This window comes from Dromiciops gliroides, chromosome 6 (genome assembly GCF_019393635.1).
Source record: "Dromiciops gliroides isolate mDroGli1 chromosome 6, mDroGli1.pri, whole genome shotgun sequence".
Classification (NCBI taxonomy): domain Eukaryota; kingdom Metazoa; phylum Chordata; class Mammalia; order Microbiotheria; family Microbiotheriidae; genus Dromiciops; species Dromiciops gliroides.
In genome coordinates, this window is record NC_057866.1 from 209,124,309 (window position 1) to 209,146,090 (window position 21,782).

Genomic DNA, 21,782 nt, shown 5'->3' on the forward strand with positions numbered 1-21,782 from the left:
TGCCCTTGATGATTAAGTATGGTTCATAGATAACACTGAATTCACCCACATTTTCTCCCAAATAGAACTCTGCTTTCTCAATTTCATATTCAAATGAGTTTTATTTGACAGTTAAAAACTCCTAGCTCCATGTCCCTTGTAGGTTCAGAAACTAAGAATGGAATTGTAATGTATATGTTAAAAACAAACAAAACTTCATCTATAGGTTTCCCGTGTTTATTTACAAATAAGAATTTTGCAAGTAAAAGCCTGCCACTGCTAGTCTCTTCTCTAGCATTACCAGGAATTCTGGTAGAGGCCAAGAAAGCATCTTCATGCTTTTTTTTTTTTTTTTTGCCATTTGACAAAAACGGAATACAAACTTATAAATTCAGTTTAAAAAAATCTGGGTCAGGACAACTGAGTTCATTTGTCTGTGGATGGACTCCCAGAATGAAAAATCATTCTCCTTATGCTGATCTTATACTATTACAAAACTTACAGACTTCATCGCCTGGGGCATTGAGAAGTCAAGTGACTTGCCTGAGGTAACACATCTCAGACAATGTTGCAAACCAGGTCTTCCAGATTTTAAGGCCATGCTTTTACCCAATATGCAGTGCTGCCTTTCACAATTAAGTAAAAATTTTTTTTTAAATATCTTTTAAAAAGTGTTCATTTCTGGCCTTGGATTCAGGAGGACCCGAGTTCAAATCCAGCCTCAGACACTTGACACTTACTAGCTGTGTGACCCTGGGCAAGTAACTTAACCCTCATCCCCCACCCCCACTGCCAATGTTAATTTTCCCTAAGCCCCTTCAAAACCCAAGATCATATAACACTAAGAAGTGTTCTGTTCCCTAAATCTCTAATTACTCTTTTGTTTTTGTTATTTTTAGTGAGGCAATTGGGGTTAAGTGACTTGCCTAGGGTCACACAACCAGTAAGTGTTAAGTGTCTGAGGCCGGATTTGAACCCAGGTACTCCTGAATCCAGGGCCAGTGCTCTATCCACTGCGCCACCTAGCTGCCCCTCTAATTATTCTTAAAGTTTTGAAGACACAATAGTTTCTTCTTATAACAAATATCATCATCCAATTGTTTTTCTTTTCAAAGTCATTATGGTAGATCCTGATAAGCTTCCATTTCAACTACCTGAATAAGGTAGCAAAGCACTATTAAAAATTCTGTTCAGTGGAGAGACAGATGGTGATTCTCTCCCCAATGCCCCAGTATTGGCTCAAGGTGTACAATTTTCATTACCAAAAATATACAGTCCTCACGCCTATGATTCACTGGATCGGCATACAAAATAAAATACATGGATTTTCTTAAGGAAAAAAATAGAGTTCCTTAGTAAGCATGGACATAATACATGGCACCTGCTTCTTTGCATGGAAGGTAAAATCTAAGGAATAAGATTCAAACTCCATGGCAACCTTTCTATTGACTCGGGTTAGGATTTGCATAATCTCAAGCCGGTGGGCATACTGTTTCAGCATTGCACAAAGTGATTGGATAAACCAGGAACCATCCTTTGAATTTCTCCAAGAATAGTAGCCTACAAAAGAAAAGAAAAAACCCCACAAACTGTCAGAGTGACAATTGTTGAAGCTGATTCCACAAATAGTTATATGAAGTTACTGAGAAAACAATCCAAAAAACAAGTATGGATTCCAGTAGGCTCCACTGGCCACAGGAAGAAAAGCCCTCTGCACTGTGTTCCACTCCTCTGTATCACCTCCTCTTCTGGTAAAGAAATCCAAGCGAGACCGCCTCTGTAGGCCACCTCTCTCAGCCTAGGACCCTCCCTTCCCCCTCCTTCTAGAGCTGTAGCAAACCCGGCAAGCCCTTAACAAGCGGGTTGACTTGACTCCCTCACACTGCCACCCACTAAACTCCATTTCCACTGGAGAAGACCAAGTGAGCAAGCCAGAGACAGGAGCAAGACTCCTTTCCCTTTCCAACTGACCCCACCTTCTCCCATTCTAAGAAGGGGATTATTGGGTAATTTGGTTCCATCGGTTTAATAACAGCCCAGCAGCTCTATCAGACACACTGCTGATATCCACACAGCAATAACAACCTCCGGCTCTTTGCCGAGTCCTTGACAAGGCCTCCATGCTCTCTCTCTCTCTCCCATGGAGAGGCAGAATTGTGGGCAAATCAAATGCCTTGTTTGGGCTTAAATTCCTCCCTCAGAGGGTTGCAAGAAGAAAGTGCTTTGCAGACTTTAAAGCACCATCTAAGTAAAGACTGTTAATGGGAATATGTGATACAGGGTAGCACCAAGAATGATTCCCCCCATTTCACAAAGGGCAGTGCTGAGGTTAAATGCCTTTCCTTGGGTTACCCGGCTCTTGCATGGCAGAGCCAGAATCTTAAGCTGGGGCTTCTGATCCCCAAGTGCCAGGGTTGCTATACTGTGCTACTGTAATTGTTTTACCACCAAAAGCATAATGATGAATGTGATATAAGATGAAGAGCTGTGATTATTGGACTGTAACGACTGGAATGACGCGACCTGCTGGACAGCTACTGTAGGAAAGCTCCGCCATGAGGAGAAGGCATCTGAGGGCAACCCACGTGGCTTTTCTTTGGCGTCAGGAAGTGACCTTTGCTTGTGGGAGGAAGAAGGGGATGCTTTTTGGTCACCCTCCTATCCAGGCTAAAACTTTTCCCCCAGTTCATACAACACTGGTGGGAGGTGATACTTCTGTTGCCTCCTATATACAGGAATTATAAACTGGGCTACGTGAACTCCATGAGGCAGGAGTTGCTGTACAAGCTTGTCCTTTAGATTTTTCCTTGCATGATATAAGTCCTGGAGACAATGTATATATTAAGAACTTTCAGCGATCCAGTGGGACCCAGCCCACTTGGGAGGGACCTTTTCAGGTATTATTGACAACTCCTACTGCTATAAAATTGAAGAAAAAGAATCTTGGATTCATTGTTCTCATGTAAAGCCTGCACCATTTATAGGTAAAGAAATTTCAAATAAAACTCAAGCAGATGCTAAAGAGCAGAAAATCCTAACTGGAGGCAACGACCCAGCCTCTAGAAGGGGAAATCAGGCCTGAGTTCGAAACCAAGCCTGATTCCCCAGCTGTGTACCACATGGGAGAGGTGGTCCTGCCCCCTCCTCTCAGGACCCCACCCTGTCCCCCTCCTCTGGCACCACCTCCTACTTCTCCCATGGCCATGCCCCTTGATCCTCCTGCCAGGGAAGTCAAGAGATCTTTCTCAGGTCCTGAGCCTGGGCATGCACACTTTCTCTACCTGCATTTCCAGCTTCTACTCTGTTACAAGAACAAACAGCTTTGGCCCTACCCCAGCTAAGCTGTGATTCTGACTCGACCTGCTGTGGGTCCCCCAAACCAACCTTAGAAAACCCTTTAAATTCCAGATATGCTCGTTTTGTTCATAATTTTGTTAATCTGCTTTTGTCTTTAATTAGTAACCTTATAAATCAGACAAAGAAGACAAACTTAAGGTGAATAAAAATGACAATCATCATATTTCAAGAAGACATATTTTACAGAAGTAAGCAGCAAGGTATTAATATGAGTATTAGGGATTTTAGATATTGGAATCAAAAGTGTTCTAAATTCACTCAGAGAAGTAATGTCAGTTCAGAGGTTACATAGGATTTCTATGCTATTACACCTACATTTTGAAATTAATGGTATGGCTTTATTTTCATAGAGATTTTCATGCTTTTGAGATTGTTTTATACTTAGCTTTTAAAAAAAGGAATATTTGTAAAAGCCTATTATAGTCATGTGATCAAGTTTATATTTTGTAATACTCTTATTAATGTTAAGTTCATATTCATTTAATGTTTAATATTATCAGTCATTTACATTCATTTGATTTCCCTAGTTTGAATTTCATTGTCTTTTATTCTTCCATGTGTATTTTCTTCTATTCATTAATCTATCTAATTTCGAAACAATGCAAGATGGTTTTGATTTCATAATACAATGTTAATTCTGGGAGTACTGTGCTCCCATATTCTGAGTTGTTTGTTTTTGTTATTTTTTTTTATCTCAACTGATTATTTGATCAAACTCTATAAAGCATTTCCCTGGCAAATTGGTTGCCATGGCAAGTGTAAATTGATTCTAGAAGTATTATTTTTGATAAGCATATTAAAAAAAAGGGGGGAACATTTGTAAAAGTTGTCTTTTTTAAAAAAAAAGTTTTCTTTAAGATTGGGTTGTTTTAACTTGTATTTAAATATGTTCTGATTTTTCACAAAAAGTAATTGTATACTTAGTAAAACAAAGGTATTATTTGAAATGATTGCATAACTGTATATTGTATTCTGAGTCAAGGTACATTCACATTTTTTTTGCGATCATTATTATCCTCAATTTTTAAATCCATATGAGACTTGGATTGTGGGAACTTATCATTTAAGACATTAATTGCCTTCATTCTGAGTTATCAGATGCCAGTTGGCCAAGATGCCATCTGATCACAAGAGGAATACATGCAAGAGCAGACAATGAACTGTCACATGAGGGGAGACAAGCATGAAGTCAAGGTACGGCTGAGGGAACGGCTTTTGACCAATGTTGAGGTTGTTTCTCTTGGTTTAATTTCCCCCCCCCCACAATATTGTACAGATGGCTGGAAGTTTTCATCCCACCCATCTCATTATACACCTGGCTTCTATGCCCCTTCCTATATGCCTAATGCCATGGATGTCTCAATCCCATGCATCTGATTAAGTCTGACTCAGTTTCCTACAATATGTTCAGTAGCATGGACGTATATTCCATCCACCTGCTTTAAGCCTGGCATACTGCATGCGCAGTATATATTGCTCAAGTGTGGGAATGCTCATATCCCATCATTTCTCTGTTCTTTTATGGTAACCTCCATAATTATCTCAGGTGTCATGATAAATACAGTGTTGGATTTGGCCTTGACATCTGTTACCAATTATATTAAATTTTTAAAATTTCTCATAATGGCATGAGGATAATTAGGCAGATGATACAAAAGGTGATGAAACGAAGATAAAAATTACTGTGGTAATATTAAGTTTTAGAGAATGTTTCAATTTTTGTTTTATTATGTTTCATGTGTAACAACTAAGATTCTGAATTCCCTTAGACATGTTTTTAAGAACTCTCATTGTTTGACTTGATTATTGACAAAGCTATTTTAAAGTTGTGTTAAGCTCAATTTTGTAGGGAATTTTCCTGTCTGATTACCAGCATCCACACATCAACCCCTGAAAAGACTTCCATTCCATGACTACACCCAGAGGACATCCCAAGAATCATATGAGAAAAGACTTTCAAAGACTTTAAATGAACAGTTTTGTTTTGTTGATTTTTATTCCCTTCTGTTGTTATGTATACCATTTGTAATATGTATTCTCTGCAGAGGCCCTCCCTCAGCAGGCCAGTGTCAAAGCTCCAGTTCATGAGGGACTGCCCCTCTGGACAAAATTTTCCCTTTCTCCCTTTTCTATATTGTTATTAACATATTGTTTGTTAGCATAAGGTCTTTTGTTATTTTTGACTGTTTCATCAAGGAAATGCCCCACGTTTCTTGAAGAAACAAAGGGAGGACTGTAACAACTGAAATGATGCCACCTGCCGGAGAGCTACTGTAGGAAAGCTCCGCCACGAGGAGAAGGCATCTGAGGGCAAACCATGTGGCTTTTCTTTGGTGTCGGGAAGTGACCTTTGCTTGTGGGAGGAAGAAGGAGCGAGGCTGGCTCTCACTCTTTCGTCTGGACTCTTGCGGAGAGTGGAGCTAAAATGTGCTCTCTCTGAGATGAATCTAGGCCTCTTTCTCTCTCTCTTCACCAAATTCTCATTCTCCTTAATAAATGCTTAAAAGTCTAAACTCTTGCTAAAGCATCTAATTTATTGGCGACCACTCATTAGATATTTTAGACAGACTAGCTAGAATTTAAGCCCCTTACAGGACACAAAGTTAACTGGATCCCACTGGAAGGAAAATAATGACAAGAGCCTTTGTAACACTATTCTCTAACCAACTGATTTATAGCTCTTCCTACAAGCATTAACACTAAAAAAAAAAAAATCAGTCTGTGTGATTAAAAATCTGCATTACTTTAATAAATGCCAATTTTGCAAACCTCTTTCTTACCTGGGGCTGTAGAATATGCATATAAGAAGTCTGCCTCAACAGGTATTTTCTGGCATGTTATATCATCATCAGTGGAACTGTCTGTCTCAACACCACAATCCAACTCTGTGCCTCTACATGCCTAGTAAAAGAAAAAAACAAAAATTAAATACCATGTGTGGAGTCTAGAGTGGGTTTTTAAGATTGTGAAAATCATTAGATTATGCCTCTTGGCCTTTAAAAATTCATGGAGAGGGGGCAGCTAGGTGGCGCAGTGGATAAAGCACCGACCCTGGATTCAGGAGTTCCTGAGTTCAAATCCAGCCTCAGACACTTGACACTTACTAGCTGTGTGACCCTGGGCAAGTCACTTAACCCCCATTGCCCTGCAAAAAAAGAAAAAGAAAAAGAAAAAGAAAAAAAAATTCATGGAGAGAAATGACTGATTTCATTTTTTATTTTTACCTCTCACCATAAAAACAATGACAATAGGAAGGCCAAGAGTGTGGCCATGTAGGAGTGGGCCTGTACCAACTACTGGATGAAAGGGAATGTGTCCTTCCCAATTATTGGTTCAGTTTCATGGACTGCAAGGGATGGAAATTGTTATTCATTCATAATTTGGCAAAAAATGTCTGATTTCTTAAAAATACCCAGCCCAAGGTTTTTGTTTTACTAGTCATTATTTTTCATTTATGCCTCCCCCAGAGTCAACAGCCAAGTGTTTGAGACAACTCTGCTCCTGATTTGGTCTGACGTCTACTAGAGGCCATTCATACTTTGATTTTATAGTGCGAAAGACATATACAAATGAATCCTATGTTTCATTATTTGAAATATATTAACTATAAAACATGGTTATGGGAAAGTAACTGTACATATTGTGGCCAAAGTACATTTGAGTATATCTGTAGTACTAGACCTCTGATTTCATTGATAGAGGGAACTCCCAGATGAGAAAACTTTAGTCTTTGAGAGTTGCCTAGAGCCCTGTCAAGTGTATTGATTTGCTCAGGGTCAGAAAGTCAGTGGGTGTCAGGCACCATTTGATCTCAGGGCTCCTGGTTCCCAGGCCAGATGCTCTCTCCCTAGTTATTCTGTAGATGAAAGAAAAATCACAAATTCTAGTCTTTGTCAGTGGATCAAAATAACAATTTATCTTAATTATTGAGAACTTTTGAACAATCAGAGGTACTTTATCCTTTTAGGAATAGAAGTGAGTAGGCTATTAGCTTAGAAACACAATCTCAGAGAAGAAAGGGACTACAAGTCACCTAATCTAACATGTCTGATCAGAAATCTCTTCTATCACATTTCCTATAGGCCATCATTCACTTTCCACTAAACAATCTCTCCCAGAACATCCCAGGGCACTCCTAGACATATATATTCTTCATACTGAGATAATATTCTCCTCTCTGAGACTCCTCTCCACCATCCCAAGTTCTGTCCTCTAGGGCCAAGCATAACAGCTCTAACTCTTTCAGGTGACAACTCTCAAAGACATGAAGATAGCTATCATGTCCCCATAATCTCCTCCAGTTTAAGGACACACAGCAACACACGATGTGGATCTGAGTCCCCACCGCTGCCTGGTCACACTGCTCCAAATGTGCTCCAGCTTTTTAGAATTCTTCCAAAAACATGGCACCCAGAAATTAATACAACATTGCAGGTGGGCTCGGACCTCAGTATGTTACAGACATGTCAGTATATACTCAGTATATGCCGACATGTCTCAACATGGTATAGCTACTGAACTCATCTCTGTGTGCTGGTTACCTGTTTTAAAAATCAGACAATTCAGGATCCTTTGGATTGATCATGGACAGGGATGGCAGAGAGAAATGGAAATCAATAAACTAACAGCTCAATTTCATTTTTATTCTTACCATTCTTTGTTTAGTGGTGGTTTCAAATAAGGAACAACAAAGTTTCCAAATTATGGAATCCTGAGAATGAGGAAAGCTAAAGGATTTTGGATGATCCACAAGGTGAATAACCAAACCCCAAATAATGTTTTACCTGAATAATAAAAAGCTTTGGTTTTCCTACTAGACTTCTACACTTATCCCCTTTAAAGAAAGATGTTATTCTTTTCAGTTCAACAGATCCATCTGTCCCAAAGATGATTCCTTCTTCACCATGACTTAGAATGATACAAACAAAACTGCTCCTCTGGCTGTGATCTTCTTTAGAAACTTGAAACATGTTAAAACAAACAAAAACAAACATCACTTCAGAACCAGTCCTATGGAAACAATATGAAGGAGGTTTGGAACGGGACCCTAAGAAGTCCTCTGGCTCACTTCTTGCTTTCAAAAAGTAAGGTACATTTCAAAATTTATACAAGGTTAGAATGTATTCATACAAAACCTTGCATAACTTCACCTTTTACTGCCCTGGGCAATGAGCAATCAGAGCATCGCTACCTAAATGTTGTCATTTTATAAATTATTACTTACCATTGTACAGTAAATCAATGATTTCTTTACATGTCAGATCATTTTTATTCCTGACTTCATAGTTCAAGCTCTTGAATGTTTCTCTGAGGTGTGCTGCATCTACATCTGTACCAGACCGAAATGACATGCCTTTGAAAAGAGAGAATGTTTAGTTGCAATTTCAAAATAAACTACTGCTGTGAAAACAATTGAGCAAAGATGGTGTTGATAATAACAGCTAACATTTATTAAATGCCTAGGGATGTTTCAGGCACTATGCTGAGCACTTTATAAATATTATCTCATTTGAGCCTTAAAATAACCCTCGGAGGCAGATGTTATTATTATCACCATTTTACAGTTAAAGAAGCTGAGGCAGACACAGACTTGCCAGGATCACAAACCTAATAAATGCCCGGGGCTGAAATTGAACTCAGATCTTCCTGACTCCAAAGTGCTCATCAATTCTGTCACGAAGCTTTAGAGCTGTTGCCGAATTGACAAATGGTTAAAGCATAAGAAAACAGGCAGGTTTTCATGGGAAGAAATTCAAGCTAGCCATACGAAAAATGCTCCAAATGATTAATAATTAGAAAAAAGCAAATTAAAACAACACTAAAGTTTCACCTCACACCCATCAGACTGCTAAAGTTGACAAAAATGGAGATACCTTTGGGAAAACAGGTACATCAATGCACTGTCAGTGGAACTGTGAACTGTTCCAGCCAATGTGGAAAGCAATGTTGAACTAGAGACAAAGTTACTAAATTGTGCATACTATTTGAGGTATAGACCCACTTCACTACTAGCTGTATTCTCCAAAGAGAACAAAGAAAGGAGAAAAGGACTCATACGCACAAAAGTAAATTTATCAGCTCTTTTCATGGTGCATTGAACTGGGAAGTAAGGGTCGCCTATCAGGGAAAGCCTGAAGAAGTTACGGTGTATGAATACAAGGGAATATTGTTACTGTGCTGTAAGGAATGATGAAGGGGACAATTTCAGAGGAACCTGGAAAGCTTTGTATGAGTCGATGCCATGTAAAATGTGCAGAACAACATATATAACAGCAACAATATTGTAAAGACAAACAACGCTGAAAGACTTTAGGACTGTGATCCACACAATGACCAAGCAAGATTCCAGAGGCCCCATGATGAGACATGCCAGATACTTCTGGATAGAGAAGATGGACTCAGGGTGCAAGTTGAAACATTAATTTTTTGGAAAAGGACAATGCAAAAAATGTTTTCTACTTGATTATACATCTGTTATAAGTGGTTTTTATTCTTTCTTTTCCACAAGGGAAGGGAGGAGGAAGAGAAAGTAGATTTTTTTGTTACTTAAACAACATAAATCTAATTTTTAAAAAGAAAACAAGAGATCAGGTCAAAGGTATAAACAATTCATAATCCACTCTATGGAATACAAAAAACCTTGTAAAGACAACTTTTACTTGAATCACATTAATAAAAGTTCTCATTATTCTCCTATAGGAAAAACCCTGTAACTACTTATCAATTACAACAGGTTAGGTCACTTAGTACACAACATTTTGACTCCTAATTATATTCAGTCTAATGTTCTCTGTTTATTTCCCATGATAATAAACTGCTTTCTGTTAAGGACCAGATAATATATTTCTTTTGCATTGCCCATACCTAGTGCTATGGACAGAAAAGGTGTCCAAATTCTTTAATAGAAAGACTAGCTATTATTCTAAACCATGTGACTTTATTTTTTCCACTATTACGTTACCTACACTTCAGGTGATATTTTTATTGCTCACCATTATTTTTTTTTTAAAGCAATGACGATATGCTGATCTTTTTTCTTGGTGAGGCAATTGGGGTTAAGTGACTGGCCTAGGGTCACACAGCTAGTGAGTGAGGCCGGATTTGAACTCAGGTCCTCCTGACTCCAGGGCCGGTGCTCTATCCACTGCGCCACCTAGCTGCCCGGATATGCTGATCTTAATCTGAGAATCTGGGAGAGCACAAACATGGTGGTGCAGTAAGAACACTGAGGCCCATTTCTGCCATTCTGTGGCTGTGTACCCTTGGCCAAGCCAATCACCTAACCCTTCTATGCCTCACTTTCCACCTCTGTAGAGCAGAGGAGCTGGATTAGACTGTCAGTAAGGTCCCTTCCAAATAAAAGGTTATATGTGGCTAGTCTCAGTCATTTTGTAAATCATGGTTATATAATGCAATGATCCTGTTTGGTGACGCCCACCAAAAGAGAAGCCCAGATGAATTTATAACCTTGTTCACCTTCAAAATTGTTCCTTAACAGTGCATTTTAGCAATTGAAAGGTCAGTGTCTACAAATGAGGGAATTCAACTAGATGATATCTGAGCTCCCTTCTAGTTCTCTATGATGCTTCTCAGTAAAGGCTGCAAGGAAATCCTAAGGAACCTAAATTCTGGGCCTAAAACCTTTTAAAGAGGTGATCAGGCTTGTACTTTAGCCACTAGCATTAGAAGTACTGTCCATTCCCTAATGCACAAGTCATTGCAAGTGTTTGAAAACAATAACTTATCCACTGTCACTGATGGAATGTGGGAAAAACAAAATGTTATGATACATACCAGTATTTGGGTGAAAATTTTTATTATTGATTATTATACATAATCCCCTTTCTGGATAATCCATTTTATAGCGGTCTGATGTTAGTCCAGATTCCATTGATTTGCTATCATGGAGGATCTTTCTGTTTGGAAATGAAATAACATGTTTTATAGGTACAAGTCCACAAGTTACTCCATTTCATCTGGTTTTAATAAAGTTTAAATTAATTGGATTTAACTTATCAATAAAGCATTCAAGAGGAATCAATTAATTCATTCAGGTTAATCTGGTGAGATCTTGATAACTATTGCTCACGAGTTCCAAAGGAAAGCAACAAAATGTAAAAATAAGATTGAAAAACTTCTATTTAAACTACTAAACTACAATGAACTGGACTGGTGCTTAACCATGGAAGAAATATTACAGATACAGTAACTAATGTGGACAAATCTGTATTATAAACAGCAAAATACAATACAAGTAGCAAGCAGTTAAGAAAATACAGGCTTTAGACTGGCAGGATATATCAAATCATTAGAAATATTAAAATGCATGCACTGATTCAGAAAAGAGCCCTTCAGTTTCTCATGCAAAGCAAGGAAAGATTTACTAATTAAGATAAAATCATGGATCCAAGAAGAGGAGTAGAGCAGTATGGGAACATCCAGTGGTCATTATATCTCAAGAGTATATGAGATCAAGACTCTCTCACTAATCTTCAGTCTCTTCTTGCTTCTACTGGCTGCTTCCCTGCTACCTGCAAATACCTTCTATGTCTCCTTGATCAGTCCATCCCTGCTACTTATCAACCTGCATGACTCCTCCTATTCATGGCTAAATCCTGGAGAAGACTGTCTACAATCTGTGCTTCCACTTCCCTCCCTCTCTCTCTTCTTAACTGTCTGAAGTCTACCTTCCAGGTTCATCACTCAGCTGATCAGCTCTCTCCAACCTAGTAGTAAATCTGTTAATGGCTAAATCTAATGACCTTTTAAAAACCTTCATCCTTCTTCACCACTCTGCATCCCTCAGCATCATTGATTACCCTCCTCCCTAGGTTTTCAGGGCAATGCTGTTCTTGGTTCTCCTCCTACTTGTCTGATATCCCTTCAGTGTCTTTGCCTGAATCTTCATCCAGGCTGCATTTGCTTCTGAACTGGGAATCCCCCAAAACTGAGTCATGGGCCCTCTTCTTTTCCTCCTCTATATTATTTCTGTTTTTGTTTTTTTGGCCAGGGAATGAGGGTTAAGTGACTTGCCCAGGGTCACACAGTAAGTGTCAAGTGTCTGAGGCTGGATTTGAACTCAGGTCCTCTTGAATCCAGGGCCGGTGCTTTATTCACTGTGCCACCTAGCTGCCCTCCCCTCTATATTATTGTTGTTTGGGGTTCTCATAGGCTCCCGTGATTTCAGTGCTCCTTTCTATACAAATGATTTCCAGACTACATTTCCAGCTCTCACCTCTCTCCTGACCTCCACTCTTGCATCTTTACCTCCTAACACCATAAACTCAACATGTCCCAAACTCAGCTCAAAAGCTACCCCACCCCCAAACCTCATCTCTTCCTTCTGTGTCACATCTCACATATAAGCCCCCTCCCCTCCTCTGACAGTGCCACCAGCCAGGTACAAGCCCTCACAATCACCTTCCACCTGCATTACTGAAATAGCCTGGGGCAGCTAGGTGGCCCAGTGGATAGAGCACCAGCCCTGGATTCAGGAGGACCTGAGTTCAAATCCGGCCTCTGACACATGACATTTACTAGCTGTGTGACCCTGGGCAAGTCACTTAACCCCAATTGCTTCACCAAAAAAAAAAAAAAAAAGAAGAAAGAAATAGCCTGCTGGTTGATCTTCTGACCATAAGTCTTCCCCACTTCAGTCTATCCTCCACTCAGCTGTCAGAGTGAGCTTCCTAAAGCACAGTTCTGGCCATGTTACATCCCTCTGACCCCCTTCAACAGACTTTAGTGGCTTATTATTACTTCTGGGATCAAACACACAATCTCCCATTTGCCTTTTAGAGTCTTCACACACTGGTTCCTTCCTACCTTTCCAGTCTAATGCTACAACCCATTGACACTGGCCTCCTAGCTGTTCCTCACACAAGACACTCATCTCTCAACTGCTTTATTTTTAAAGTGGGTCTCTCTATCTTAATTGGGCTGGAAGGGTCCACTCCTCCTTAGCCTACTTCCAGGGGCTCTCCATATTGGTGCCAGACTTAGAAGCACCAGATTGACTTTAGCCTTATTTCAGCTCAGAACTTTTGAAAAACAAAGATCCAACATGCCCCCAGTAGCAGACATTGCAGGCCCCACTGGCTAACTATGTATTTTAACTTACTCTCCCCCCTACCTAGAATTCTTTCCCTGCTCACCCAGGCCTCCTAGTTTTGCCAGCTTCATTCAAGCCTCAGGTAAAATTCCACCTTCAGTAAGAGGCCTTTGCTGATCTCCCAATCAGGAAGGCCTTCCCTCTGTGATCGCCTCCCCTTTATCATCCACATATCTTGTTTGTATATACATTGTAGCTGTCTGCTGGTGTCTCTCCCTTTAGACTCTGATCTCCTGAACAGCAGGGACTGTTTTTTTTCTTTCTGTCTCAGCACTTACAGAGTGCCTGGCTCATAAGAAGCATTAATAGATGCTTGTTGATTTGACAAGTAAGAATTCTTATGGAATATTTGATGTGCAAAAAAGTGCTGGGTCATTAAAAAGGTCACCTCTATTCAGTATCTTGTGTTAGTAGATAAGGAGGTACAATGCCACTTATAAACTAGTCCCAGATTCAGAGCTGCAAGTGACCTTATAGGCCACTGAGTCCAGCTCCCTTGTTTAACAGAGACAGAAGTTAAGGTCCACAGAAGTACGTGACACACTTAGGTTCATACAGTTAGTAAGTGTGTATCTTTGTAGATTAGAAGAGGAATTTATCTTTGTACATGTCGAGCTTAAGGTTTCAGAGAGATCACCAGCAGGCAGATGGAAAAACACAGGAGTAGAACACTGGGAAGAGACTGAGGCTGGAGGTGTCTGTTGAAAATCACTTTCATGGTGAATTGAAGTCATGACAATAGAGCTATCCAGGAAAGAGTGAAGAGCTAGCCAGGAAGAGTACCAAGGACAGAGCCTAGTACACTGCCTTTCCCTGTCAATTTAGTAGATCACATTTGCATCTCTTGTGGAAATTTGAAAACTTGTTGAATTATGTTAAATACTAATTATTAATCCTTTCAAGAAGATACTGAATTTTTATGGAAATACTTACACTCTTATATTTTTGATGGATTTTGAATCTACTGTATTTTCAGGATTTTCCATGGTGCTTCTATTACTGATGAGAATACACAAAAGAAAACAAACAAAAATTAATCAAAATTAGTCATAAAAACATCCGATTTCTTTAGTGTACTTTTCTTTAAAAAAAATTACTTTTAGCTTTGTTCAGGACTAAAATTCTAGCTAAACTGTCTAAAATCTAATGAGTAGTCGCCAATAAATTATAAGCTTTAGCAAGAGTTAGACTTTTAAGCATTTATTAAGGAGAATAAGAATTTGGCAAAGAGAGAAGAAAGGCCTAGATTCCTCTATCTATTAAAGGGAGATCGCATTTCTCATTCCCTTCTCTGCCAGAGTCCTCAGGAAAGAGTCCGAGATAGAGCCCCCGTCTCTTCCTTCTTCCTCCCACATGCAGACATTCCTGACACCAAAGAAAAGACTCCTGTTCTTGCCCTCAAAGACCTTCGCTTCATGGGCGGAAATCTTCTACAGTAAGTCTCCAGCAGGTGGCATCATTCCAATTGTTATAGCTTTATGTCCCTTATTTTCTCCAACCCCCAACAGATTTTCTTGTGTGTTGCAGAAGTTAAGAGTGTATCCATTAACTATGCCCAAAGGGCTATAAAGCTGTGCATATCCTTTGACCCAGCAATACCACTATTAAGTCTTTTTTCCAAAGAGATCATAAAAAAGGGAAAAGGACCCACATGTACAAAAATATTTATAGCAGCTCTCTTTGGTGGCAAGGAATTGGAAGTTATGGGGAAGCCCATTAGTTGGGGAATGGCTGAACAAGTTGTGGTATATGAATATAATGGAATACTATTGTGTTATAAGAAATGATGAGCAGGTGGATTTCAGAGAAACCTGGAAGGACTCACACGAACTGATGCTGAGTGAGATGAGCAGAACCAGGAGAACATTGTACACAGTATCAACAACATTGTGTGTTGACCAACTGTGATAGACTTGACTCTTCTCAGGAATATAATGGTCCAAGATAGTTCCAAAGGACTCATGATGGAAAATGCTCTCCAAATCCAGAAAAAAAAAAAAAAGAACTGTGGAAACTAGATGTAGCCTGAACCATAGTATTTCTATTTTGTTTTTATTGTTGTTTTTCTTTTTTTAGATTTTTCCTTTTTTGCTCTGATTCTTCTTTCACAGCATGGCTAATGCAGAGATATGTTTAATGTGATTGTACATATATAACCTATATTGTACTGCTTGCTGTCTTAGGGAGGGGGGAGGGAGAAAATTTTGAAACTAGAAATCTTATGGAAACAAATGTTGCAAACTATCTCTACGTGTAACTAGCAAATAATAAAATGGTTTTATGGAAAAAAAAAGTGGTCATCCAAAATCTGCTTGAAGAGTGTAAAAGAGGGAGGGGGAACCCACCATTTCTCAGGTCATCCCATTACACTTTTGATTAGCTCTAATCGTCAGGATATTCATATTGTGAGGGCCGAAATTTAATATACAGAGCGTTAATTGGAGCTAAATCTCCAATAATTTTTTACCACAAAATCATTAAAACTAAGCCTCCCTTAGGGAAAAAAAAAGTGTATCCATTTAGGGAGCCAACAATTTATCTAGCATAAAGGTAATAAATACAAAAGTATTGCTTGGTTTTGTTTCAGACAGTCAAATTGTTCATGGGAGAGCAGGAAAGGAAGTCAACAGCTTAGGTGAATTGAAGGATATCTTTCCAGAAAGAAAAAAGTTGTCAATGTTATATTGCAGAAACTCAATTTGTATTTATTTATATATACTTTCTAATAATGTAGAAATCACAAGAAAATGCCTTTGAAAAATAAAGTTCGGGGGCAGCTAGGTGGCACAGTGGATAAAGCACCGGCCCTGGATTCAGGAGCACCTGAGTTCAAACCTGGCCTCAGACATTTGACACTTACTAGCTGTGTGACTCTGGGCAGGTCACTTAATCCCCATTGCCCCACCAAAAAAAAAAAAAATTCATCTCACTTTCCCTCATAGAAAGGAAGCATCCTGTGTTTTAGGCAATATCAGCGTCACTTGGTGTAAAGAAGATTGCAGTTGTAGCTGGCAGAGAGACCCTGGACTAATTAGGGACCCATAGCTCCTCAGGGCCCCAGACAACTAAAAGGGGAGAAGGTACCAACCTGCACCAGTCTTCCTCACCAGGACATACCCTCTATCAGCTAAATCACAGCTGGGACCTGAAAAAAGCCCTCAAATTAAACCCCTTATCTGTTTAGTAGGTGTTTTTTGGGGTTTTATTTTGTTGTGGTTTTTTTTGGTTTTTTTGAGGGGCAATGAGGATTAAGTGACTTGCCCAGGATCACACAGCTAGTAAGTGTCAAGTGTCTGAGGCTGGATTTGAGCATCCTGAATCCAGGGCCCGGGCTTTATCTACTGAACCATCGAGCTGTCCCGTTTATTAGTATTGTTAAGGAACAAGCAGTTCTCTTCAAAAGCCACTCTTTTGTTTTTGCTGTCTTGATAAAGGTCTGTGGTAAATATAATAGATTTATAACCTATCCATACTTAAATGTAGACTTTCACTGAAAAATACACAAATATCCTTTACTAGATCTTACCAGTATTTTTCTACAGGATAATTAGACAGAAGAGCTCTGGTGAGTAACATACTAAGCATTACCTCATCTATACCTAAGGGAATGATGAATTCCTTGTTTGCTAAATTGAATATGCCGTTATTTAGGAAGAGTGATCTCATCATGAAAGGCTTAAGGCACAAGTTACCTATTAGAGACATTTGCTATATTTCAAAAAGATTACATTCTATATAAGAAAGAAGAAAAATCAACAAAAATAAGGCAAATGATTAAAAGGTTATTCCTATCTCCACATTTCTGGGTCAGCTGTTGAAGACATTTCAGTTAATACTGTATCTTCTGGGCAGCTAGTTGGCGCAGTGGATAGAGCACCGGTCCTGGAGTCAGGAATACCTGAGTTAATATAACAAAACAAAGAACTTGGTGGGTGCTGGGGAAGGAGAAGGTCATTTCCCACTGGGGAACAAAGGAATCAGGGAAGGTTTTCAGGAATATAGCCTATGGCATTATGACAATCAAAAATAGCTGGCATTTATATAGCATTTTATGGTTTGCAAAGCACATCACAGATATTGTTCAGTTCTTTAGTATTTTATTCAGCAATATTTTTGTTGTTCTTGACTCCATTTGGGGTTTTCTTGGCAAGAGACTGGAGTTCTTTGCCATTTCCTTTTCAAGCTCATGTGACTGATAAGGAAACTTGAGGAAAACAGGGTTAAGTAGCTTGCCCAGGGGCTCAAAGTTAGTGTCTTAAGCCCTATTTGAACACAGGAAGATAGTTCTTCCTGCCTGCAGGCCCCCCACTCTATCCACTGCACCACCTAGCTGTCCTTCCTATATAACCTGAGCTAGTCTGCCATTTTTGCCCTATAAGCAGCATAGCATGGTAGCTAGAGGTGTGGCAATGGGTAGTAAGACCATTTACTTTTTCAATTTAAAAAAATCTTTCCAAATTCCACAAGGGTTACCCGTGGGTCCTTCACAAGGCACATTTAAAATTCCTCACTTGTATAGAGAACACTATGAAATGCAAAATGGATCATTTTGATTACATTAAATTAAAAAGGTTTTGCACAAACTAAACCAATGCAACGAAGATTAGAAGGAAAGTAGAAAGCTGGGAAACAATTTTAACAGCCTATATGTCTGATAAAGGCCTCGTTTCTAACATATAGAAAAAACTGAATCAAACATAAGAATACAAGTCATTCCCCAATTGAGAATTGGTCAAAGGATATGAACAGGCAGTTTACAGATGAAGAAATTAAAACTATCTACAACCCCATGAAAAAATGTTCTCAATCACTACTGATAAAATAAATGCAAATTAAAACTACACTGAGGTACCACTACATCTACCCATTTGGCTATTATGATAAAAAAGGAAAATGATAGATGTGGGAGAAGATATGGGAAAACTGGAACACTAATACATTGTTGGTGGAGTTGTGAACTGATCCAGGCATTCTAGAAAACAATTTGGAACCATGCCCAAAAGGCTATAAAACTTTGGATACCCTTTGACCCAGCAATACCACTACTAGGTCTATATCCTAAAGAGATCACAAAAGGAGGCAGCTAGGTAGCAAAGTGGATAAAGCACTGGCCCTGGATTCAGGAGGACCTGAGTTCAAATTTGGCCTCAGGCACTTGACACTTACTAGCTGTGTGACCTTGGGCAAGTCACTTAATCCTCATTGTCCTGCCCCCCCCCCATCATAAAAAAGGGAAAAGGACCGTACATGTACAAAAATATTTATAGCTCCACTTTTTGTGGTGGCAAAGAATTGGAAATTGAGGGGATGTCTATCAATTGGGGAATGGCTAAACAAGTTGTGGTATATGTATGTAATGAAATACTATTGTACTATAAGAAATGATGAGCAGGTAGATTTCAGAATAACCTTGGAAGACTTACATGAATTAATGCTGAGTGAAATGACCAGAACCAAACGAACATTTTACATATATCAATGACATGGTGTGATGATCAACTGTGATAGACTTAGCTCTTCACAGCAATACAATGATCCCTTTTTGTTGTTTGTCCTTCAGTTTTGAAGAGGACCATGACATCAGGGGGATGTCATGACTTCCACTGAATTGTATTTAAGTGAGGGAAGGCTGTTCAAAGTCACCAACCTCACTCACCCCTCTAGAGCCACATATATAAAATGATTAAAGATGGCCCCCGATGTTTAAGGAAATTGGGGTTAAGTGACTTGTGACAGCTAGTAAGTATCTGAGGTGAGATTTGAACTCATGTCCTCCTGCTTCCTTTTATTAATTTCCTGCTGGCCATATTAATAAAAATGATTAAATTACCCAGAAACTCCACTTCTCAAGTTTAACTTTCACAGTTAGAAGGGGCATAAGAGATTCGAACTCCTCTATTCCGTAGTGAAGGAAACAGCAGCCCAGGAACTAGGCTTTCAGCCCTGGTCCTCTGACTTAAAAGTCCAGCATGTCTTCCACCACACCATGTTGCCTCTATCAATATTGAGGTTTATGTTCTTTATTGTAGGTATGAATCTTAGACATTTATTTACCTGGCATCTTTCATCCAGTATTATTTTGGTTAACTTTATAAGAGACTAATCAATTCATTAGCATTAAGGAAAATATTATCCTACTTCATTTAAAAAAAAAAAGAACCTGTTTTGTTCCCTGTTTTTATTTTTACCTATTAGTTTAGTCTTTTGGAGTGACACTTAGAAAAATATCAGGGGAGATTTCAAAGTAGCTCTGGGAAAAGCAAGTTACTGCTATGCAAATGTGAAACAATGGTTAAATGTCCTAATGGTTGGGACTGAATTGTGTTTAGAAGCAAAATTCTTTCAAAAACCACTATAACCTCTCTTTTTAAATTCCAACATTGCAAAAACACTTAGAACTGATGGTAAAAATGTTTACTTTACAATGGACTGAGGTTCAAGGTGCTGTTACAACATGCCCCCAAATTCTATTTTCATTTTCCCTAAGCATCCTGCATTAACAGGGTCAAAAGCAAAATAAAAGCCAGTTAGGTACGACATGCCCAGGCCCAATGTATATTTACTCTGCTTTTGCATAGATAACATTTTTAAGCCAAAGGCAAGGTCAAAATATTCAAATCTCTTTTAGGAACAGATAAATCTTTTTCTTTTTTTTTAATCATAAAAGTATTTTATTATTTCCAGTTACATGAAAAATAATTTTCAACATTTGTTTTCATAAGATTTTTAGTTCCAAATTTTTCTCCCACCCTTCCTTTTCTTCCCCCTCCCCTCCCTAAGACATAGAGCAATCTGATATAGGCTATATATGTACAATCACATTAAACACATTTCTGCATTAGTCATGTTGTGAAAGAAGAATCTTAACAAAAGCGAAAAAACCTCAAAAAAGGGGGGGGGGCAACAAAAAAGTATTAACAGTATGGTTCAATCTGCATTTAGAATCCACAGTTTTGTTTTGTTTTTCTGGATGTGGAAAACATTTTCCATCATGAGTTCTTTGGAATTTTCTTGAGTCATCTATCACAGTTGATTCACACAATATTTCAGGAACAGATAAATCTAATCTGATTCTGTCACCAACTACTATCTTTGTTTCACTTTTGTACTGTTACAATAACCCTTCGTAATCCAATTCTATGAAAGATCCTCTCTGACACGCACCTTCTAACAAGAATTTCCTCTGGAATCCTTTTCAGATTAGATGCAATTAGTTAGCGTAAATTATTAAGTATAAACGACGGAGTAAGAGACAATATCCTGGAGGGAGAGGGAAGGGCTTGAAGCAATAGAAGAGACATAAGAGATAAATCTATAAGCCACCCAGTGGGGGACTGGGCTCAATTAGGGAAGCTCTACGGACTGCGGTCAGCGCGACAAGTTTCAGCCTGGCCAGATCAGAAGGGTAAAAGTGCTAGGGTGTAGTACGGGCTAAGCATCATGGACACGGAGCTGGCAGGACCCCCACGGGATCCTGTAGTAAACGGTAGTCCTTTGATTCCAAAGCCCGTGTGCTCTCTCCCGTGCATGCATCTCCATCTCCATCTCCACACACACACACACACACACACACACACACACACACACACTCACTCACTCACTCACTCACTCTCTCTCTCTCTCTCTCTCTCTCTCTCTTTGCACAGTGACTACTGGGGATGGGCTGCACCGCCCGGACAGTCTGGGCTGTGGTCACGGCCCCAGGCATAATCTAAGGAAACAGCGGCAAAGATCAGGAGCGTCCCCGGCCCCGGGGCCCCGGCAGCCCCCTGCCCGCTCGTCTCGGCCGAGTCAGGCTCTCTCCAGGCCTCCTCCCCCGCCCGGAGCCCCCCGCCCGCTAGACCGTGTCCCCACGGCAAACAAAGGAAAGGCGTCCACGCGCGGCGGCGGCCGCGTCCCCGACTCGGTCCCCGGGTTCTCCTTCCGCTTCAGCTCCGGCCCCGTCGGGTCGAGCGTAAACAGGCGAGAGGAGAAGGAGGGAGGCGAGAGGAAGAAAGGAGGAGAAAAGGTAGCCCCGGGGCGGGCGGGGCGGGGAGGGAGCGCTGCGGCAGCAGCGCCGGGGGGTGGAGTGGGAGTGGGGAGCTCATCAGGGGGAACAGGGGGCTCTCGTTCTAGAGTCGGAAATGGGGGGGGGGGAGCTGAGCGCGGGACTCACCGAGAAACGACCAGTGTCCGAAATCGGGTCCGCACCACCGCAGAAAACACCCGGGCTCTGGAGGATGGGCTAGGTCCCGCCTCCTACCCCGGAGAGGGACCAAGCCCGCCCACCACTCTTTTTTTAACCTCCTGGAATTAAACCCCGCGCCCGCGGCGGGAAGCGCTACGGTCCCCCGCC

At 40.0% G+C, this 21,782-nt stretch overlaps 2 protein-coding genes across 2 annotated transcripts in view; one reads left to right on the forward strand and one right to left on the reverse strand.

The window, feature by feature from the left end:
* Positions 1-274: 274 nt before the first annotated feature.
* CASP3 (caspase 3) lies at positions 275-21,741 on the reverse strand. Its single transcript, XM_043971372.1, has 7 exons — positions 21,603-21,741; positions 14,381-14,446; positions 11,131-11,252; positions 8,561-8,689; positions 8,121-8,296; positions 6,117-6,237; positions 275-1,539 (listed from the first exon to the last, which is right to left on the reverse strand). Exons 2-7 carry the CDS (start codon positions 14,431-14,433, stop codon positions 1,310-1,312), a joined length of 831 nt encoding a protein of 276 aa, XP_043827307.1. The 5' UTR covers positions 14,434-14,446; positions 21,603-21,741; the 3' UTR covers positions 275-1,309.
* PRIMPOL (primase and DNA directed polymerase) overlaps positions 21,075-21,782 on the forward strand; it is a 41,220-nt gene continuing 40,512 nt past the window's right edge. The window contains exon 1 of the mRNA XM_043971366.1: positions 21,075-21,455. The gene's annotated coding sequence lies outside the window, so the exon portion shown is untranslated. The remainder of the gene's footprint in view (positions 21,456-21,782) is intronic.

Coding starts and splice junctions, on each gene's coding strand:
- CASP3 (XM_043971372.1), bottom strand. CDS start 14,433: ATGGAAAATCCTGAAAATACAGTAGATTCAAAATCCATCAAAAATATA. Junction 8,690..11,130: donor AAATTTTCACCCAAATACTG/GTATGTATCATA, acceptor CTCTTTTCAAAG/GCATGTCATTTCGGTCTGGT. Junction 6,238..8,120: donor CAAAGCTTTTTATTATTCAG/GTAAAACATTAT, acceptor TTCTTTTACTAG/GCATGTAGAGGCACAGAGTT.